The 21,586-nt window shown below is 36.9% G+C and overlaps 1 protein-coding gene across 3 annotated transcripts in view; it reads left to right on the forward strand.

The window, feature by feature from the left end:
* Positions 1–21,586, forward strand: part of LOC135681302 (arginyl-tRNA--protein transferase 1) — a 59,453-nt gene that overhangs the window by 19,189 nt on the left and 18,678 nt on the right. For 2 of the 3 annotated variants that reach the window (XM_065195688.2, XM_065195691.2), the window contains 6 exons: positions 1,700–1,804; positions 3,154–3,224; positions 3,311–3,421; positions 18,733–18,861; positions 19,382–19,414; positions 20,962–21,031. In XM_065195688.2, the coding sequence (XP_065051760.2) occupies positions 1,700–1,804; positions 3,154–3,224; positions 3,311–3,421; positions 18,733–18,861; positions 19,382–19,414; positions 20,962–21,031 (519 nt within the window). Of the gene's footprint in view, positions 1–1,699; positions 1,805–3,153; positions 3,225–3,310; positions 3,422–18,561; positions 18,691–18,732; positions 18,862–19,381; positions 19,415–20,961; positions 21,032–21,586 lie in introns of all 3 variants that reach the window. The other variant, XM_065195689.2, reaches the window with a different exon arrangement.

Below are 21,586 nucleotides of genomic sequence, written 5' to 3' on the forward strand. Positions count from 1 at the left end.
GACTAATTAAATAAATACAATACTGGGCGTATACATATAAAACGAGGGGACGCTACACATGTGTTGTTTATTACGTTACGTGGATACGAAGACAATGGAAAGTGTTAATTACAGTGAAACAATGGAGGGCATGATTACGTTTAGAAAATGATCACTACGCACCTCATTTTTTTTAATGCTCTGATAGCTTGGTCACAAGAATTAAATTTTCATATTGTTGATCATATCGCACCAGGTAGTGTCAGGTAAACAAACCTATTGTGCTAACATGTTTACTTTTACACTGCTCTGTCTTAATGTCAATTACTGTCCACTTTTTTGCATGTTTTAAAGTCGTGTAAAGTAAGCATGCAGACCATTTGATAATGACTCATTTTTTCACTAATGGATGTCATTTTTTGACCTTGACATGAATATCCATATCACGGATCATAATTTGACCTCACCCTTCCATCCTAACCATCCTCTGCATTGTAATTAATATTCGTTTTCTGTGACTTTTCCACTCATTATTGTTGCCTCTATCAGAATTTTCTATCAGATACCTAAATACTCATTCAACAGCAAATCCAATTGTGTGCATCGTCATTTATGAACACAAGCACGTGTTGTAAACCTTTGATCTTCCTTGTCCAGATATTGTCGCCCACGAAGGGCAAATCACTGCTTAAAGTCATGTACGCTCTCGAACCCTCTTTTATGGTTAAGTTATTGAAAAAATGAAATGATTAGAATGTCTTTTTCACGCTTTTCACATTTTTTATAAACACGTTCGAAAATCTGCAAACACAGGCTGGAGAACATGAACGAAACAACAGCGAATTTTTCTAAGTACCCTGCGATGGAGCAACAATTAGTACTTTACCCGGAATCAAGCCACGTTACAGGATTGAGGAATGGAGACCATCTTGTTCTAGCCACGATACAGGGTGAAATAGGAAATTTCGAGCTCGGAAAAGGCTGCTGCGTGGATAGGCAGCAAAGCTGGAAGGGAACATAGTTGTTGCAAGATGAAGTTTGGAAAAAAGAATCCTACCGCCTAACTGGCCTACGGTTTACAAATGGCAACAACAAAAGCAATAAAAAATAACAAGAACACGCATCTAGATTTTTCATGTGGCAGTTTAGCTCCTCTTCGTGTATATTTGCAATTTTTCAAAGCAAAAGTATAACGACTCAAGCAGCATCTTGCATTCTTATGTTCATATAGTATCGTTGCTTTGGCACATACCCTTGGAGATACGCTCATCTGTTTCTTAGTTTTTTAGGACTCTCGGTCTTTTAGTTGTGGTCTCGGTAGGCCCTCCATTCTTGTCTGCTTCTGATGTCAATCTGTTGGTTGTGGTTTATGGCTTGTCAGCTTCTATTGTCTTGTCTGCTGTACACAATGAAGTTAGTTCCTTTTTTTAGTTGTGGAACGGTATTACAACCAATGCCCCTTGACATTATCCCATTTTAGCTGTGAATTTTTTTAAATATATTTAAATTAGATCAAACAAGTACGCAATTTTTTAACTAAATATTGTTTCGATGGGTTGTAAGCATTTTGGAAGTTTGCTAAATTGAGTAAGTAGCTTTGATTTGGGTAAAGAAGTATCAATATGGTTGCTTAAGCGACTGTCTTCCGTCCTAAAATTTCAAGCCAGTTTATTTTCCATAGATTTTCAAGAATGACTTGGTAGTTTTTTTCAATTTTCAGCTGGGAAGGATTCTAGTTCAAGTGAAGTGAGATCAAATGACAATGCTGTCAAACCCTCGAGAACGAGTACTCACCTGGAATGCCAAGGCAACCCTCAATATCCTGGTAAAACCATCTGGATTCCCTTGAGCTAGCTTCACACTGCACGAGTCAAGGCGCGGCGAGTCATGACACTGACCAATTATAGTTAACATTTTTCGCAATTACGCGCACACAGCGCGTTCTTTTAGCCCACCCGTTAGCCCAAAATATATTTAACTTTGACGCTCAGTGACGCTTCAGAACAATAGAAAACTTAGAGAGCTTCTGATATAGGCCATTCTAAAACTGCGTTGCTCGTACGATGAAGTAAATCTTTTATTTGTACAATACCATGTAATTGTAAATAGGTTTTTAATATTATGGTTTTTTATTTTCTAGTCTTTTAATTATATATTGTAATTAGTTTTTATTGGAGGGCCTCTTGAAAAACAACTTCCGTTGAAGGGCAACCCCTCCCTAAACAAATCAAGTATGAAATATATATATAAATGTGAAATATAAATTTTAATGAATTTCTCTAATTAAAGCATCGGGAAAGATTTAAGCGAAGACAACCATGTTATAATTTAATGTAAATTGTAATTCATAATGCAATTAAAAACAAATCACATTTATCTGTCGATAAGTGTTTTGAGTCCCTGTCGATAAAGTTGCCTCGTCGATGAGTTAAAGTACGTTCCGTTCTGGATTTCAGTCACTTCCCGTTAAGCTTTGAAGCGTAGGCTTTAATTCATGTAAACATGAGGATTGTTGATAAAGTTAGGCTGTTTAATATTCTTTCGAATTTGGGCAGGAAGGAAAACCCCATCAATTTGTAAAGCCAGTGTCAAAGTTTTCCTTGCCATCACTTTTCTTTTCTTTAGTTGGGCATTTTCCAAATTGTAGTAGACCTTCCAAATCTTTAAAAAAAATGAAAATTTAGGTTCTCCATTGGATGCTTGCAAAAGAGATTATTCTTCCTATGAAAACATAGGCCAACCATTCGAACCAAAGTGCCGAAATGTCAAAGAAACCACATAAGAGTAGTTGAAATACACAAATTTACAGAACGCCTCGTTTCTTTGGTCAAGATGCTGTTTTTCATAGATTAGCTTCAGATCACCCTTTCGTCCTTTTCTGAAATAAAGCTAAATTTCCAGCTTGATTTTGCAATGTAGGAAAAAAGTACAACTTGTCAAGAGTTTTGCAAGTTCGCTGTGAACAGCATTGGAAAACAGATGGCGCTTCGTGACGCTTCGTGAAGAAAAGCATGACGTGACGCTAGATGACGCGCCGCACCATGACGCATCCAGTGTGATGCAGCTTTATAGATAGATTTACGTAAATATTAAATTTAAAGAACCTGAATTAATGACTTTAGAGATTTTTTTCCTATTCTTTCTTCATATGAAACATTTTGCTTTTCACTTCAGATGCAACAAAGGGGGAGAGTGGATTGAAGAATGAAACGCGACAGAAACAAATAGGATGGAAGAAGGCAGAGGTAATGTTTTGTTTTTGTTGATTGGATTTGTATTTAATTGTATTAGATTCCGATCGACTTTATCTGATGAAGTTAACTTTTTGCAGGATCAACAAGAAATGACTGAGTGTCACACAGAGCAAAAAGAAAACCCTGCGAAGACTATTGAAGACCATATGTCAGATATAGACGATGCCAAAATGTTACACAGGCTAGAGGTAAGCGATTTCGTTATCAAGTGCCAAGTACAACATCTTTTTGCCGAATATGTGCAATAAGGCTTTTATGAAAAGTTTCATATTCAAAGATGGTTGGCTTAAAAGTGGATAGCAAGACCAACAATTCAATAAATATTTTTATTTTCATCTAGGGGTAGTTCCTTTCATCAAAATACAATTAATCATATTCTATATTCATCATATTCATCGGAATACAAAAGACGATCAACTGACAACCGTTTTGTAACGATGGATATCCCGTGAAATAGCATTCTTTGTCTACAAGATCTGGTATCTTCCCTTCATAGAAACATTTTCTTTTCGTACCGCTTTTTTCCGGAATCTCGTTGTTGCTGACATGTTCTGACCACGATATTATTAGCATCATACTCGTGAACTGCATCCCTTCAGCCCAATCATGTTGGTAGCGCTCGGGGTCAAATAGGGAACGGGGTCAAATAGGGAAATCGGGGTCATATAGGGAAATCGTTAATTACTCCAAATATTGGACTGATATCTCAAAACAAACCTCAGAATCGGATTCGGCATGCTTCAAACTACCTTAAAGATGCGTTTTTAATTCAACTACGGTAATTTTAGCAGTATAAATTGCAATGTTTTGCTTCTACGTTAGCTTGACGCTTGGCTCCTCCGTAGCTACGGGAGCAAATAGACAAAACTCGTTAAAAAAGCACCGTTTTAATTCAAAATAAATAGCAAAAGGTAGTAATCGCAAAGAAAAATACACACTCTCTTCATATCAATCCAAATTTCAAACATCCTGCACCAAGGTTACAAGATTTCTCAAAATAAATCAGCTGTGTGATCGACGCGCTCGGGGTCAAATAGGGAAATCGCTGTTTGGGGTCAAATAAGGAAATCTTCAAAAACAGCAAGGAAAAAACACGAAACAGGGAACTAACCTCATTTCAGCACGTAAAATCGTCCAATCTATTGTTAACACCATTTAGCATGTTAGAAATCAAGGTAAATCATTTGATAAATTCATATCAAGTCAATGCATCACATGAATTTAGGCCCTTGTTTACAGAGAGATCTCCTTCGCAGTTTCGGGTACAAATAGGAAAACAGCTACCGGCGAGAGAGGGAGAGACACCTTGTCATAGCTGGGATAAATAGGAAAAATTCAGTAAACATCTTTAAAATTCGCTTTTTTGCCCGAAATCAGAAATATTCTAAAGATAAATTTGAAGACTTTGATGTATGCTGGGCGGTATTTTTTTACTTACATTGACGTGACGATGAAAATCTTTTCACAAAATTTGTTTACTTACATTGACATTTTCAATAAGTCCCATCAATATACGACAGTTTTCAGAATTACAGCTTTTTCCTACTTCAGGGCCGCCGGACGCAGGTTTGAACAGGGGGGAGGGGCCAAAACGAATGAAAAAGGCACGAATATTTTTTCCCCGAAACATTAGTAAGTGCCAAAATAAGAACTGAATGGAATTTTTGAATTCTTAGTCTTTATATACTTCAAAGCGAATTCCAGTCCCTATCTCTTTCTAAACAAAGTTTCAGCCCCATTCGAATAATGATTTTAATTTTCTTACCTATATATTTAAACAATTTAGTCCCCCTTGGTATTCGCACCCCCCATCCCCACTTAAACACACATTTGTTCGTCTCCATGGAATATTTTTTAAAAGCTACAAATTTTATGGTTAAGTCATCTTCACACAATCGGCTGAAGGTGCGGGCACATTCTTCACTGCCATAGCAAATTCAATTTGTAACATTGATTAGATTTATCTCATCAGTCTTATGAACAAAACAAATTTTTAAATTTCTCAAACGTTGGTCAAAATAAAAGCTGGTCAAACGTATAACATATGAGTTCAGAAGATTTAAAAAAAGCTAGAATTCTGGGACATAGAATCTTGAAAATAGAGTTACATTCTTAATCAGTCAGAGGAAGCACAAAAAGGGCAGGAATTTACTGATATGATGTTACAGATAATTGTTTAGGTAAATCAATGGCATATTGAAGTACAACAAATTTTGCAGTACGTCTAGCCTTGTATATTGTTCTAATCCTAGATAAGAAATTCAAGTCTTTGTTTAAGTCTTTGTTAGCAGGTACTCATTTCAGGGACATAACTTTTCCATTTCTTCATAAAAAACATTGAACACAATGTTGTGAAGCAAGCAATATGTCGCAGCTATAGTTTTACAGATGTCTGATTTTTTTAATAAATATGTCAAGAACCATAAGGGATTGTTGTTAAAATCAAATTTAGTGAACTCTGATTGCCTGGTCATAAGAAAAATTTAAGAAAAATTTAAGTCTGCCTGGTCATAAGTTTAAGAAAAAGAATGGCTCTAACATGCTCAGTGAAAAGCAGAGTTCACTAAATTTGATTTTAACAAAAATTCCTGCTCAAGCTTGAATATTCTCAGTAAGAGGAGTTACACAATTTTGGCAAAGGCACAGAATAAGGTACATTTTACTCAACCCAGAATCAGAGATAGGGGTCCAGTTTTTACTTTCAAGAACACAGACGATATACATTTGACCGACTGACTGTGCCCACCGGGGACTTGATCGGACCTTTCACTAATGATTTTGTTGCTGAAGACATACTAAGGAAATTTTCTCGCGAAACTGGCAGTCTCCTTCGCAGTTGATATTGTTCATCACAGGAGCTTGCGCTTCTTGCATCAAGACCAAGTAAAAATTTAAGGAATTTTCAGTGAATGGTCCTCCAACAATATCCCGAGTTATGTTTTTTTACTTAATTTCTAAAGGCAAAATATCTGGCAGTGAAAAAATACACGCAATATATTTTTCGAAAAGGGCACTTGTTTATACTTTTCGCAAACAGGGGGGCCTGTGCCTTCGTGGCCCCCCTGGCTCCGGCGGCCCTGTACTTTCATGATAATATCTAAACAATCTGCAATTTTCAGCTGAAAGTTCCAAAACCTATAACTGGGGGAAATTGTCAAATATTCTGTAGAGGTGCAAAGGAGGGTCTCCTGCAAGCAATTTGAACAAAACATTTTGCGATACACCCATTAGATAAGCTTGAAATACATTTCAGAATATTCCTTACAATCGTTTGCTTGAAGTCGTCAAAGATGTTTTAATGTTGTCTGAAATATAAACTCCCCCTCACTGAGGTACTAATTTTATTGCATATTTGCACTTAACCCATACACCAACTTTCCGAGCCTCGTCCCCCCCCTCCATTGCTAAGCTACTGATAAGAAGATAAAAAGTAAAATCTTTGCGTTACTTTGTTACTACTCGCTGCCAAAAAGGACACAGAGATATTGGGGGGGGGTGTCACACCTTCTACACATCTCCTACGAAATCCGTCCCTGAGTACATTGCAAACTTGCAAAAAGTACAACAAATGTTGTAGCCACATATCTTCATAATAATAATAATTATTATAACTTTATTTCAGTGTCAAATTAATTTAGCATTTCTGCTAATTGGGGACACTTTTTACATACAATTTAGTAAAAAACGTAATCTACAAAAAGTGAAATGTTGAGAATTTCAAGAAAGGTTAAAGATCCTACAATGTCCATTGCATGAGTTGTCTTTTAGTAAGGCCTCAAGGTCCTTTTGTCTAATACAGTTGCGGAAATTATCAATACCTGAACTTGTCTCTCAACGATTGTTTCCAAATTGAGATATCAAACTTGTGAACAACGTCAAATGCCTAAGAGTTCTAGAGGATCAAGAACTCAAATGGAAAAGACCCCAAAAAAGACTTAAAGAGGTATTGGCATTTTAAGGTTTACAGAACAATCTCTACACTACCTTTCTTTCTTAGAAAAAGAACTGTATAGAATCACGGCAGAGCCCTATTCAGTTACTGCTGCAGGGAAAGCATAATGGGGGGTCGGGTGGGTAACAACCTCACCTGCAAATTCCTAAGAGGGACAAAGGGAGCAAATATGCCCTTTTCAAAAACGTGCCCTTGACAGCAGCCCTTTCTAATCACTAATTAAATTCATATAAAAGCCTTGTTAATAAGAGCAGTTAACTCATTTACAAGATACCTATACGAAACCAAAATGAAAATACAGTTTCAACAGAATCAATAGAAGCTGGGAATTTTTCAGATGCCTTTTTACTGAAGCCTGCCCCCTTGCCCCTTGGCCATTCTGGGGTCCATGAACTGCTGCCTGATTTTTGGGGGTTTTCGTTAGACAGTAACTTTTCTGCTATATAACTTTTTCACTGTTGTAATATCTACTAGATTTGGTCTAACTCTTGAGCAGTGTTTTTATTTGTATTTTTATATATTATTGCATGGTAACTGTTAACTAGTTCTTAATTGAAAATAAAATAAAAATGTATTGAAAAACATTATTGTCAATAGAAAAATCTGTTCATCATTTTCAAAGACCCAGAGTGATTAATTTGCAATAATCTTTAGTTGAGGACATTCTCCTGAATCAAAAAGGTTATTGGAATAATGATTTCCGGCAAAAAAAACGGATTTGATAATGCAAATTCAACTGCTTTCCTATTTGACCCCGAAACTGCGAAGGAGATCTCTCTGTAAACAAGGGCCTAAATTTATGTGATGCATTGACTTGATATGAATTTATCAAATGATATACCTTGATTTCTAACATGCTAAATGGTGTTAACAATAGATTGGACGATTTTACGTGCTGAAATGAGGTTAGTTCCTTGTTTCGTGTTTTTTCCTTGCTGTTTTTGAAGATTTCCCTATTTGACCCCAAACAGCGATTTCCCTATTTGACCCCGAGCGCGTCGATCACCCGAGCGCGTCGATTTATTTTGAGAAATCATGTAACCCTCGTTGCAGGATGTGTGAAATTTGGATGAATATGAAGAGAATATGTATTTTATATTGTTATTTCTACCTTTTGCTATTTATTTTTGGTTAAATCGATGCTTTTCAACGTGTTTTGCCTATTTGCGCCCGTCGCTACGGAGGAGACACGCATCAAGCTAACGTAGAAGAAAAACATTATCATTTAATCTGTTAAAATTCCCGTAGTTGAATTAAATAAGCATCTAAAAGGTAGATTGAGGCATGCCGAATCTGATTCTGAGGTTTGTTTTGAGATATCTGTCCAATTTTTGGAGTTATCAACGATTTCCCTATATGACCCCGATTTCCCTATTTGATCCCGTTCCCTATTTGACCCCGAGCGCTACCAACGCTGCTCCTTCAGCTTGCAGACTTTCTACTTATGAATGGAACATATTCAAGTACTCACTGCCATAGGTCAGTGTGGTATAGATCTAGCTTTGCAGAGCGCTGAATTTTGTTTTGCTTTTCCAGTCTTTGCATTTTCTGAAACGAAGCTTTTCTCAAACCGACTCGTCTTAGATTTCTCTCTCGCAATTTCCTTTATCGGTTATCATGCTTCCAAAGTAACTACAATTCTTGACTTGTCTTAAGTGTTGCATTTTCTTATCAACAAACATATATTTGGTTGGTTTCAAGTTTTTTGTGAGACCCATTTTCCTGCTTTCATCTTTTACTTTTGTAAATAGAGCCTGCAGCTACTCTTGCGATGTTGGCGTGATTGCTGTGTAAAATTTGCTGATACATTCTTGTAAAATTCCTGACACCATTCATTGTTTGAGCGATTGTCCGAGCGAATAAATGATTCGTTTTGACACACAAAATTAATTCCTTTTATTCCATCAAAAGCTAAGACGTTCTTTTATACAATATTTACACTTTTGATTTTGACCGGAAGTGCCTTAATTTGATGACGTCAGAAAACAAGAAATTAATCCATTCTACCTGCAATTTCTCGGTACCCTTACACCCATTTTCAAAAATATTTGCATATTTTGATTCAGTACCACAAGGGCTATCGATTGATATATAGTTTATTAATTTTTACTGACAAATTTATTTTTAGAAATGACGTCATCATGATATAAAACGATGTATTGCTTGGACTTCACTTATTTTTTGTTACCACCATGTGTTTTATGATACAAAAACGCATTCCTTCATGTAGAAGCGTTGTTGAAGCTTGTTTTTGTGCAACTAGGCCTGTCCTTGTGAAAACTGTGTCAAGTTCGAGGTCACAGCAATGGAAATCACAGCAAATTATATTTAAATTTTTCTAAATCTACCATACTATAGATAATAGAAGGAGGACCTCCCTCCATTATCTATGACCATACCAATCCGTATGTACAAGAATTGTGGTTTGAGACGTCCAGACAAACTCATCGCTTTCCAACTCGCTATCACTGCTCGAGGAGTCACCAAAAATATATAATCCAGCTCTTTGCTCTCTGTAGATATCTCAGTACCGAGTTCTTCTTCATTATTTGAATATTTCGCGGTACACTCATGGGTGCTTGTGCTTATTGCTGCTTTTTTTCCTTGTTCGTCGCCGTTTCGGAGCAGGAGGAGCTTGTTTGTCCTGTTTCTTCATTTTCAGATGATAATGATGACGCTGCAAATGTTGATGGAATTTGTTCACCTAAAATATAATGGCTCTGTAAGGTACAAATGATTTTTTTTTATATGTCGAATAGGAGTGGTCCATTAACACAGAGACGCGTTGATTCAAAAAAACAACAACTCACCCGTGAACCAAACAGGCTCTACCAGACTTTTTGCAACGTCAATAGTCCAACCGTTATCCTCGAGAGATATGGATTGAATAGATTTTTCTGCAAATCTTAACCAATAATAGACTTGATAATGGACACGTCTAACTGCTTGATGAATTGAGTCGGGGTCTGGAGGCAATGACTGCGATGATTTCGTTTTCATGGCTTTATACAAGCGAACTCTTGTGTCCACAGACGACTCATCCCTTCTCCCAGAATACATAACAGTTTGGACGAAAACCATGATATTCTTGATACTCTGCAAATCCAACTCTTTAGACTCTCCCAATGAACTTAAGAGATCTAGTGAATCTTGATTCTTCATTACTTTCTTTAGGAGCTTGACTTTCCCAACACCATAAAAAAAGGAGGTTGTGTCACACCATGAGATTGCGTGAATGTGGGGTAAATGCATTGAAACATTTTCACCCAAAAAGTCGTACACTTTTCCAACGTCGACATATTTCCCGTGATCTATTTTCATAAACCACTTTGAAGATGGCTTGACAATGGCATAAGCATGCACAAGTATTACTAGTACATCTGTGTCCTTGGCAACTACCACTACAACTGTATCTTTTTCACATGCCTGTAAAACAAGTCTAGAGTCGGCTTCTTCATGGTTGCATTCAAAAGACTCTGAAGCACCATCACGAGTTATTTCCCATTGTTGTTCCTGCTCCGTGAAAACCAATGGCATTTTCAAATGTCGCCTACCCTCTTCACTTCGGAAAAATTTACTAGCTAATCATATCAAGTCCTTTTTATTCTCGATATGGTTGAAAAAGCTTGACCATGAATTACCTTGGAGCAATTTTTTGGTCGATCGCTTGTATGTGAGCACGCTGTAGTGTATTACCTCTTTTAAGCCTTTTCCCGTTTTTCGCACTTATACTTTAGTAGGTATCATTGATGATTTCATCGACAAGGGGCTGGCAGCTGCAGATGGCGTAACAAAGTTTAATAATAAAATAAGCCATTCACGGTAGGTCTCCTTTGCCTTAACAGAACGTACTGCCGCCATACCATCAATTAACCATCGTGCTTTTTTTGGACATTCATTTGTCACTGACTTTGATTCCTCCACCATAAAGTTTCTGAAAACATTTTTAGGGGACTGGCGGAGTTCCCCTTCCGGTGTTGCAATGCTAAGTGGAACAGCAGTTAGCGGATACTCGAAGGCGATGTGAAGATCCACTGAATTGCTCAGCATTGTCCCAAACGCTTGTCTATCTTGCTTTAATGCGGCCATTACTTTAGGAACTTTCTTTTCCTTTTTTAACCCTATTGGTAGCATAACCTTCTTTATCGGCTGAAAGAAATCTACAGTTCCTTTTACAAGTCTTTCATCAAAGAACTGCAAATACTTGTCATTTTCCAATAAAGGTGCATTTAGCAAACCTGCAATGACTTTTTTGTCAATTTCTGAGCCAGTCGTTAGATGCCTGGCTGAACCATCTGCAAATGGATCAATTTGATAGCTTATCAGTTTGTCTTTGAGAGCGTTAACATGAGCAACATGCATCTTCTTTCCAGATGGTGTTTGTTCCTTGTGAACTGAAGAAGTAGATATATTGATCTTTTTTCTTAATGCTAACTGTAATTTGGCTTGGACTAGTGCTAAATCCAGCTCTAAAAGGACCAGCTTTTTTTTGTTTCTCCGTTGAATACTTCTGTGATCATATCCCCGTGAATATTTGAAAATTTTGCACCGGAAAAACTGCCTCCAAATCCTCTGAGCTTTAAATCTGTAAAAGCTGGATCATTTTTTCTCTCCAAATCTCGTAAATAAACGTGCTGGAACGACATATATCTTGCATAATTGATATGATCAAATGCGAAGCACTGCTTCAATATTTCCCGTTCTGCTTGTAAATGTTGTTCCAAATTGCTCTCACGGACAGCAGAAACTAGAGCAAGCAAAGATGAAACATCTTTTAGATATGCCACAGTCATTTGGCACTCTGTACCTTCGCTACAATGAATAATCTTATTGTACAACAGGTTAAACTTTTGATCTTCAAGGACCATGTTGACTGTCTCGGAATCCGGTTCAGACCTCAATTTCTGTAGCAGCTGAATCAAAGTGTGATCCATCTTTTCGTAATTTGCAGTTAAGCTTTGGGCACGAAATTGAACTAAAGCATTGAAAGTCTCCTTGTGAAGTCGCATGTTGCGGTAGTAATGCCCCCCTTCCGCCGCTTTGTCTGCAGATCCTGCAGCAATTGTCCCAGCATCCACCCACAAAGATTTGTAGCCTTTGCATGCCTGTCGTTTATAGAGTATTATTTGCCTCACTCTCAGCTGGTGAAATCCTCCCATCAGAATGATGACTTTTTGATACACCTCTGGATATTTCCATAAAATATGCGCAAGACGAGCATACACCTGTTCGTCTGCATGCGCAAATACATGACCGATTTCCAACTCCTTCATCAGATCAAACAGTTTGTCAAAAAGGCTTTGCACACCGGGTATTCCGGTGGTTCTGGAATAACTGGCATGTACTCTAAAAGAGATTTTCTCGTACTTAACTCTGTTACTGCTCTATTAAAAACCGTCCATGAACCAATCAAATCAGTTTCTTCGCCTTGTCCCGGAGACCTTCAAGAAGTGTACCAGGAAAATTTTTTTAAAATAATTAACAATAATGGTAACAAGTCATTTTCTGTTAAATCAAGTTTCACCTGTTCTTCCTCATGTGTCATATACTGCATCTCTTGCACCAAATGTAATGTTCTGTATATTGGTGAAACATCACGCCAGATTAACAACAGGTTTGGTGAGCATTTACGTAATGTCAGGAACAAAATCCACCTCAACAACAAACACGACAGTGATCCTGATAGCAACATTTCCAAACATTTAACCTGGAGAATCACACAGAAGATGACATGGTAGTTTTGTTTGCCCCAACGGACAGTGCTAAGAGAAAGTCACTGGAAAAACGGATAATTTTTAAACTTGGAACTTTATATACTTCTGGACTCAATAAACAATTTACGTATCTTCATTAAACCCCCCTCCCTCCCCTCCCTTTTTCCTTTTTTTTTCTTTTCTTCATATAAGTGTGCATATATTCTGTATTTGTGTATATGTATATATATATATTCATTTTTATTAGCCTTTTCCATATATTTCTTTTCCATGCTCTCACATTCGTCCTCCTATTCCATTCGTCGAATTCCATATTCTTTTAACGGTTTTTAGTTCTAACGTCGCTTTTCTATCTCACTTGATAACGGGCTATGCTCGAAACGTAAAAAAATAAAATGTTAATTATTTTTAAAAAAAAAAGTTTTCCTGGTACAATTTACCTGCATTGATCGTTATTTAAATTCATCATATTGTACCGCACGCATTTTAGTACCTTCAAGAAGTGCCCACATAACATCTCTTTTCAAACAAAGTTCGAGAAGATCAAATTCATCATCATCTTCATGATTAGGGAACAGTTGGGGAGGTTTCCTGACACCAAAATTAACTCCGGTATTGTTTCTAGCTCGTCCTCATCGGCAACAAGTTAAAAATTTCAATTGTTGTTTCTGGTGCAATCGCCTCATCTAAAAATATCAAAAAGAGTGATAGATTAATATTTCAAATGATTGAGAAATCTTTTCGTAGGTTTAAAAAAGGGCTACAAAATTTTTAGTCTTCCTTTCTGAACATCCTCCAACGACATTTACTTTCTGACTGTTCACTTAAAGCATTTTGTTTTTACTCTGTATCAACATTCAAAAGTATAAGTTGTGAATTTATATCTGCTTCTTGTAAAGAGCACAGGGAATGAAAAATTAAATCTAATTGACACCAACCTGCAGCACTGGCTGAAACAAAGTGCAATTGGTGTCTTGAGTGGTCCCTTCACCAGTAATAGTATCTTGGCATCCGTCATTATTGTCGATGGCATCCGTCATTATTGTCGATGGTAGCATGAGTTGCTATTCCCTTGGCCATATTGTGAGATATCTGACTGTTGGCTGAAACCATTCTCGCCCACGCTTGGTTTTGCATTCTAATATCGTTGTATGATATGCAGTTGCCCATTTTGTGCAGCATCACCATTGATATTATTGATGGTAAAAGATGTCTGCTGCAAACACGTCATGTGACTCACCACTTGTTAACAGCTGTAAGCGGTTCACAGCTGCGTAAAATCGATGCTCTGGACACTTCAAAAATTCATCCTTTCTTTCAAGAATTCGCTTTGCAGCTCTGCCTTCTGTACACCGGCCTAGTCCACCTTCATTGTAAGCATTTTTGTCATCAATTTCTCTTCGGCTGTTGCAAACAAAACACAAGCGTTTGTTCTTCAGATGTTGCCTAACAGATCTACGTGAAATCCCTCCAGTGCCACATTCGTCAGCATTGTCCTCGCTACCACCAGCATCAATCCCTTCCTGAATAGCACCATGCTTTGCTTCACTCCGTTCTATCATGGTTCGAACAGATGTTCTGCAGTTCGTATGAGCTTTGCCAAAAGCGGTATCACAGTCCTTTGTCTTTTCATGAACTTTCGTAAAGCAGTATTCTTGATCGTCAAAGGTAATGTTTATCATAGACCATCTTTGGGCCTTTTCCTTCGAAGCCGCCCAACCTGCACTCTTAAATTCAGTCACTTTTCCTCCTTTAATCAAATATCCACAAAGCAAACATTTTCTTTCTTCTTCATCGTGCAAAGCAAGAAAAGACCTACTTGAGGCCATGTTTCTTGTCAAAACTGTTCTGCTTTAGTCAGTCACAGTTTACAAGCAGGTTTATTGCTTTTTGAACTGACAACACAAAAATTTCTGTGTTGAATGTTCTCTGATATTTCAGAGGATTGGAAATTTTGCCATTTCCGGAAAAAGCAGTCAATTAACGCAAAATAACTGTTTTTCATTTGCGTAACAATGAAATTGTGTTAGCTGTTATTCAAAAGTCTTTCGAAGACTAAATACACAGTTTTTTTATGAGAAACATAGGCGAACATTAGACATGTCTAAGTACTGAAAGTTACTTAATTGTCATGAATATTGAGTACTGAGTCCCTTACAGACAATTTATTATAAAAAATGTTTGACTTCCTTTTCTATATGACTGAGCTTGACAGTCTCTTAAACATACAATATATCCCAGTCCCACAACAAGTCTCTTCTTGAAGAACAAGATAAACTATTGTTTCAGTAATTAATAGAACGAGAGGGTGAGGGGTAAATTGCCCCCAATTTGGTATACTAAGAATTGCCCTGCAAAGGAATGCATTTTTGTATCATAAAACACATGTTGGTAACAACAAATTAGTGAAGTCCAAGGAAAACATCGCTTTATGTCATGATGACGTCATTTCTAAAAATAAATTTGTCAGTAAAATTAATAAAATATATACCAATCGATAGCCCTTGTGGTGCTGAATCAAAATATGCAAATATTCTTGAAAATGGGTGTAAGGATACCGAAAAATTGCAGGTAGAATGGATTAATTTCTTGTTTTCTGACGTCATCAAATTAAGGCACTTCCGGTCAAAATCGAAAGTGAACCATCTTGGATTTGTAATCTACATGGTCGATTTAGTGGAAATTAGTAATAACATTCGAGGTTAGGCAAAAATTCAGTCACTTACATGGAATTCCCTGCCTATCTTGGGTAATGTTGGTCATGGAAAGTAACTTTTGCAGTTTGTTGGAAAATTACTTTTGCAGTGACCTATTCTTAGTTTCAATTATCGACCTATCATTTAAGTTCCGGTTGGTTTGTTACCACATGTCCTTCCACAGTGGGAAAATAGGATTACATATGATATTTCGTAATTATTTTTAATTCGAGACATTAACATTGTTTTGTTAAGCCATGATCAGGGCCCAAGTTTTTCATGTTCAAGCAATATTACAGAAGCACGACATGAAATTTTTTGTGATGAAAAGTGGTGTTTCACTTATAGGATTAGATGCGGACGAAACTACACTTGCAGTTTGTTTACCATTGTTTAATCCAATCTATAAAAAATGAAAAAGCGAAAAGCAAATAAAGTAAAAAAGGCAGAATCACAGATATGACTTTCTTTTATTGCTTTTAGGCAAATTTATATTTTAGAATATCGTAGTGCATGCTCATTTTATGTAGAACTTGCCAGGTAGCATCTAACATGCTCCAACAGATTTGCTTTGACATATCAGCAGGCACAAACCCAGAGGGCCCCGGGGGTATTGCCCGCCCAACTATAATTTTCTGCCCCTCTGTGCCCGTCCAAAAATTTTAGAATCAAAAAATGTTTTTTTCTCAAAATTTAGAAAAAGCATGTTTTGTTTACATGACTGTCGAAAAATTGGTATCAACAAAGTCTGTGCATCTGTGCATTTATGGTAAAGCCAATATCGACTGTGCACCAGTCCACACAATTCTATATCAAGCAGCCTGCGTTGAATGCTTGTATTCGGCACTAAGCGACGTAGATGCTCCCAACGAAGACACCAAGCTGCAAATCGAGGCCTTTTTAACATACTTGCTAGGGAGCAATTGCCCCTGCAGCCCAAGTGGCTTTCCGTTGTTTAAACAATAGGCTATTGTCCCTTTTTTCATAAACAAAGGTTTGCCCCCGCAGCTAATTTCCCTTGGAAAAGGCTATGTTCATTTTGAACGATAATCGTTGATGTCATTGCGGTTTGATAATATTTTATTTTGGGAGCTAAAACCCTGAAAACTCTCTTTCAAATAGACGAAATTACAAGGCTTTGTTGCACCTATCATTATGGCTTAATTCCCTTTTACAGTTGATTTTTTTATTTATTCTGTAAAAAAGTAAGTAAAAACAAGACTTTTCTTCAGTTTTTCCGTTTCTAATCAGTGTGACCAGATCGCATTTAGAAATTATGCCAAAATGTTCATAAAATTATGCTAAGTTTACAAATATTATGCCAAATTTCAAATCAAGGCTTTCCTTTATGAAAAACAGGCTAGCGCATGCTAAATGAAATTGTGGTCAGAATACTGAATATACCAAAAAAACCAAATATTAATCATCAAATATGAAATATGTGTATATATAGTTGTATTTATGTAAATCTAGCTGGCCAATATTTTTTACTTACAGAGCTATTTCTTGAAATCAGCATTGCAAACTCAGATAGTAGCCAATCAACTACCTCTAAATGCAGATGCCATTATTAACCCTTGCTGTCTTGTACTGGTATGTTATGATAAGACTGCCCCACAATTTACTCACATAATTATAGCCACATTTGTGGGTGTAATGTGTTTTACTCGCATAATTATAGCCACGCATTTACTATAGACAGCGAATCACTTATCAATGGAAAGGTTGACTTTCTTATTAAATATTCAAATTATGCCAGAATTATGCTAGATTTCGTACTATGCCAGATTTATTGCTTAAGGATGATTAACTCTACAAAAAGTTCATTAAATTGCAAAATATCTTTATCCGGGGCAAGATGATAAATCTATAGCAAACTCTGTATCAATTGCAAGATTTAAAAATTTTAAAGGTTTTTTCGCTTGTCATGGTGCTAAATTTTGGAATGATCTTGACTTAGAATAGAAATTGGCATTCTCCATCCATTTCTTCAAATTGAGACTTAAAACTTACAAGGGTCTCTAACATGGACAAATCCGTCCTTCTTTTCGTTTCCCGGTCTTTCGTTTTATTCTTTTAGCTTGTATTATATTGTATTTTTGTATTCAATTAAAATAACTTGGTATTATTAGGTATTTTTTTCACAGGGCCAATTGCAAAACAGGTTTCTACACTGAATTGTTACCCTATGTAAATAAGTTTGAAATGAAATGAAAATCTTCAATGCCGCTACTTAAGTCTTTGCTTCGCCTTTGTTGCCCGCCCAACCTTTCAGTGCTTCGCGCCTGATATTTAGAGCGATTTAATGGCTTCAAGCACATCTGAAAACTTTCGAAATCCATTAAACATTCCTGAAAAATCCACAGGAAATCCGGAATTGTATAAATCCACATGAAATCCTTGTCAAATCTTGTCAAATCTTTTTGGAATCGTACCTTTTTTAGAAGTGGTAATGCCCTCGTCCCTCACGTCGGATTTCAATATTTTGGGACTGTCTATGCTCTTTTTGATAACAGATTTGTTGACGAAGAGCTGAACAATACCTTCTTACAATTTGTAGTACCCTATCCTTGTCCGTTATGACTGTTCTACCTGATAAAGAGCACGTGTTTGTTCCTACTCTTCCTTTTAACGTTGGTATATTGAGAAAGGCTCTGTCTCCTTGGCTCCTTCGATTCCCTATTAAAGCAACTTTTCTTGTGCTTCTTTCAGACTTTGATTTATCTCCATATCTTTTCTATATCCATTACAGTGTCATATTTGCATGCGGATGGTAAAGGTGAACACGGAGAAAGTTAATTAGTTATTTACCACAGCTATAAAATGATATTATAATGTTCAATTTGATGTTGGCTTGGTTATGTATACCAACTTATCTCTACGAACGTTGGTTGCTTAGCATGAGATGGGTCCTGTTATTATGAAATGAGATTGCTGACGAAAGCCAAATATTCCTATTGTCGTAGGTCAAAAGCTGCAGAGTAGATTTATCAAATATTGAATTCAAGATACATTTCGAAGAATCTTTCGAATTGTTTTGCAAGTATCAGAGAGTGATACACAATGATCCAAAGGAGAAACTTACTGTAAAACGGGTAAGAAAGTGATCAATCAACGATTTTCTTTCAATTTGTTAGGTTAGAACGGTACGCTCGCATCCTCAATCCAAAGAATTTTTGGAAAGTTTTCAGTCAGAGTATGAACTCTTCTTAAAATATCAAGTGGCGATCCATAAGGAAACACCGTCTGAAAACCCAATTTCACAGGTACTGTTGACGTTCTTGTCCTTGAAAGTAGTTTCTTGCTTCGCTACTTTAAATTTTTGTATTATTTTTGCATTCATACGAGTGAGGACCGGTTTCAAATTATACGCGAGTTTCTGCTTTTTTATGCCTATTCAAAGATTCAAGGATGTGAAATGTGTACAACTGTAGGCTGTAATATACAAGTACCATTTTCTGCTATAAATTCGTCATAATTTTCAAGTAGAAATGAAGTGCTATTTAATCTTGAACCTCTGCCTTCTAAACAGGTTTTTTATAGCAGTTTCTTACTTTCTGCTTATCTGTGTCATGAAATTTCTCTCTGAATATTTGATAAAGAGTATTGTTCTTTATTAGCGCTGAAGTTGAAAATATGTATTTCCCAAACACCAAAGATGGCCGACAGCAGATAGGCTACTTTGCGATGCTTTACGATGCTAGTATTCTATTTTACGTTTGCGTTTTAGTATTCTATTCTAAATAGTTTTTGTAAGGCGCTTTCATAAATGTTTTTCCCTTGCAGTTCAAAAGGTTTCTTGTTGACTGTCCGCTTATGGTGAGTAGACTGAAGTATATCATAAGACTTTTGCATTTTCTTTAATGCACTTAGTAATCAATAAATTGAACACATATGCGTTAACATCCAGAATGCATGCTTTCTTTATCAGCGTTGCAAGTGACAAACAAGGAATCTTTAAAGCATGCAAACAATCTTTGGGTAGTACAAAACTTGAAAATGGCTTTGAAAAAGCAAACATTCAGTAAACTAAAGCTTTTCGTCTGTCACTCTTCAGAGTTTAAAACGTCAGAACATAGACCGAAAACTCTACGCTAGAAAATATATATACCCAGTTGTGGATCGAGATAGGCCAATCAGAAGCACAAGCACATGACTGTTGAGGTTGACCAATCAGTGCCGCTTGCCTATTGAGAATGTTACCCATGGAGTCCTAAGGGGAAAACGACCTCTTTTTGTCTACACAGTAGCGGTTTTTTCGTGCTTATGCAGATAGATTCCAAAACTGCTAGGTGGAACGACGATCGGGCTTTACCAATAATCCGAAACATGTCGCCATTATAGATTTTTGCACAATCTGGGTTTTTTAGTTAATGCTGCCCGATAGCAGAATCGCAGGTTTTAGTTGTAATTTTAGATTTGCAAGACCGAGGTGGCTGTGCTCTTTGGGGACGAGTTTTGTTTCTAATACTAGGCGAAACATGTTGTTTTATTCTATCCTCCAATCTTTGGGTAGTGCGTTCTACGTAGCCAGAATCGCACTGGCACGTAAATTCATAAACAACGGAACTTTTTTGTGTGGCAGGAAAGCAGTCCTTTTGAATGGACGGAAGAGCCATTTTCGTACTATAAACAAGACGTGGGTCGACTGCAAAGAAACAATTTGTAATGGCCTGTTTTATTTGACTTTCAAAACGTAGGGAACTGTCACCGAACCAGGGTAGTTTTAGATAGACCGGGCACTTTTGAGGACTAAATTTTACGTCAGCCGAGAAATTTCCTATCTTCTCCTTAATGTAAACTGAAATGACTTCCTCTGGATAGCCGTTCTTCAGAAAGATCTTAGTTAGTTTTTCAAGTTCCGAGTCGAGTTTAGACTTGGAACAAATCATCAGTGCCCTATGTGTAAACGTTTTGATGAGGCTGATTTTTCTTTGTTTTGGGCAAAACGAACTCCATCGAGAAGTGTGTCGGACGAAACGAAAAGTGCAAACGAAAAGCTTTAGTTTGCTAAATGTTTGCTTTTTTCAAAGCCATTTTTGAATCTTTAAAGAAATGTTACCAACGATAAAAAGATCCTACTTGAAAATGGAAAGAATGGAAACAAGGACTGTATCGAGCTGTGTTCAGCAAATTGACGAAAACTGTTTAATTGTTAGGTGTTGCTGTCCAAGAAAACATGCACCTAGCCGAGCATTCCTGCTTCCCAGCGGCTTTGTCATTGTATCATGTCGTTTCATTATATGCATTTGTGAACATTAATGAAGGTGTATTAGGTTTCAGCAATTTTTTTCTAATTATACCAGGTATCAGCAATTCCTTTCTAAGCGTAATAACTCTAGAGTATTAGTTTTTCTAACATTTAGGAAAGGGAGGCAGCAACCGGATGGCCATCAACTGGTCTTGGTGCATTTCATCAGCAATATTTCATGGATGGTAAGCTGCTTGGTTTTGAATGTATCACTTTTAGGTCCGAAGTTTTATCCTCCTTTCAATATTTGCTTATTTGATTAGACACAACTCCAGTTTAATGAAAAACAACACTGTCCATTTAATTGAATCCATTGAAATGCATAGTGTATTTCAGCTTTAAGGAGGGGGGATCATTTTTGCTTTCCTTGCCGCAGTGTTTGTGACAGTGTCTTTACCAGGGTCTTTGGTCATACTGTCCTGAAACCTGACACCGGTCCTGAATGCAAGCAAGTTGGAGTCACAAATACCGTCTTCAAATTGTTTGCATTTATGCTGGTTGGATTCCATCCCTCAAATCAAACCTGATATTTTATTCATTTTCTGTGTAAGCTGCTGGATTACGCTGCTTGCGTCATGGATCCTGGATTACGCCATGGATTATGTTGGCGTCACGTTGTCACTTTCCTAGAAGTAGAGTATTGCCTCCCTCATCTTCAAAGTCTGTTCAATGTCATTTTATATAAAGAGCAGGTGGCATTGATTGTTGTTGTAATTTTCGTGCATTGCATTCATTGTAAA

This window comes from Rhopilema esculentum, chromosome 12, assembly GCF_057945365.1.
Source record: "Rhopilema esculentum isolate cy_ngs chromosome 12, ASM5794536v1, whole genome shotgun sequence".
In the NCBI taxonomy this organism is placed as follows: domain Eukaryota; kingdom Metazoa; phylum Cnidaria; class Scyphozoa; order Rhizostomeae; family Rhizostomatidae; genus Rhopilema; species Rhopilema esculentum.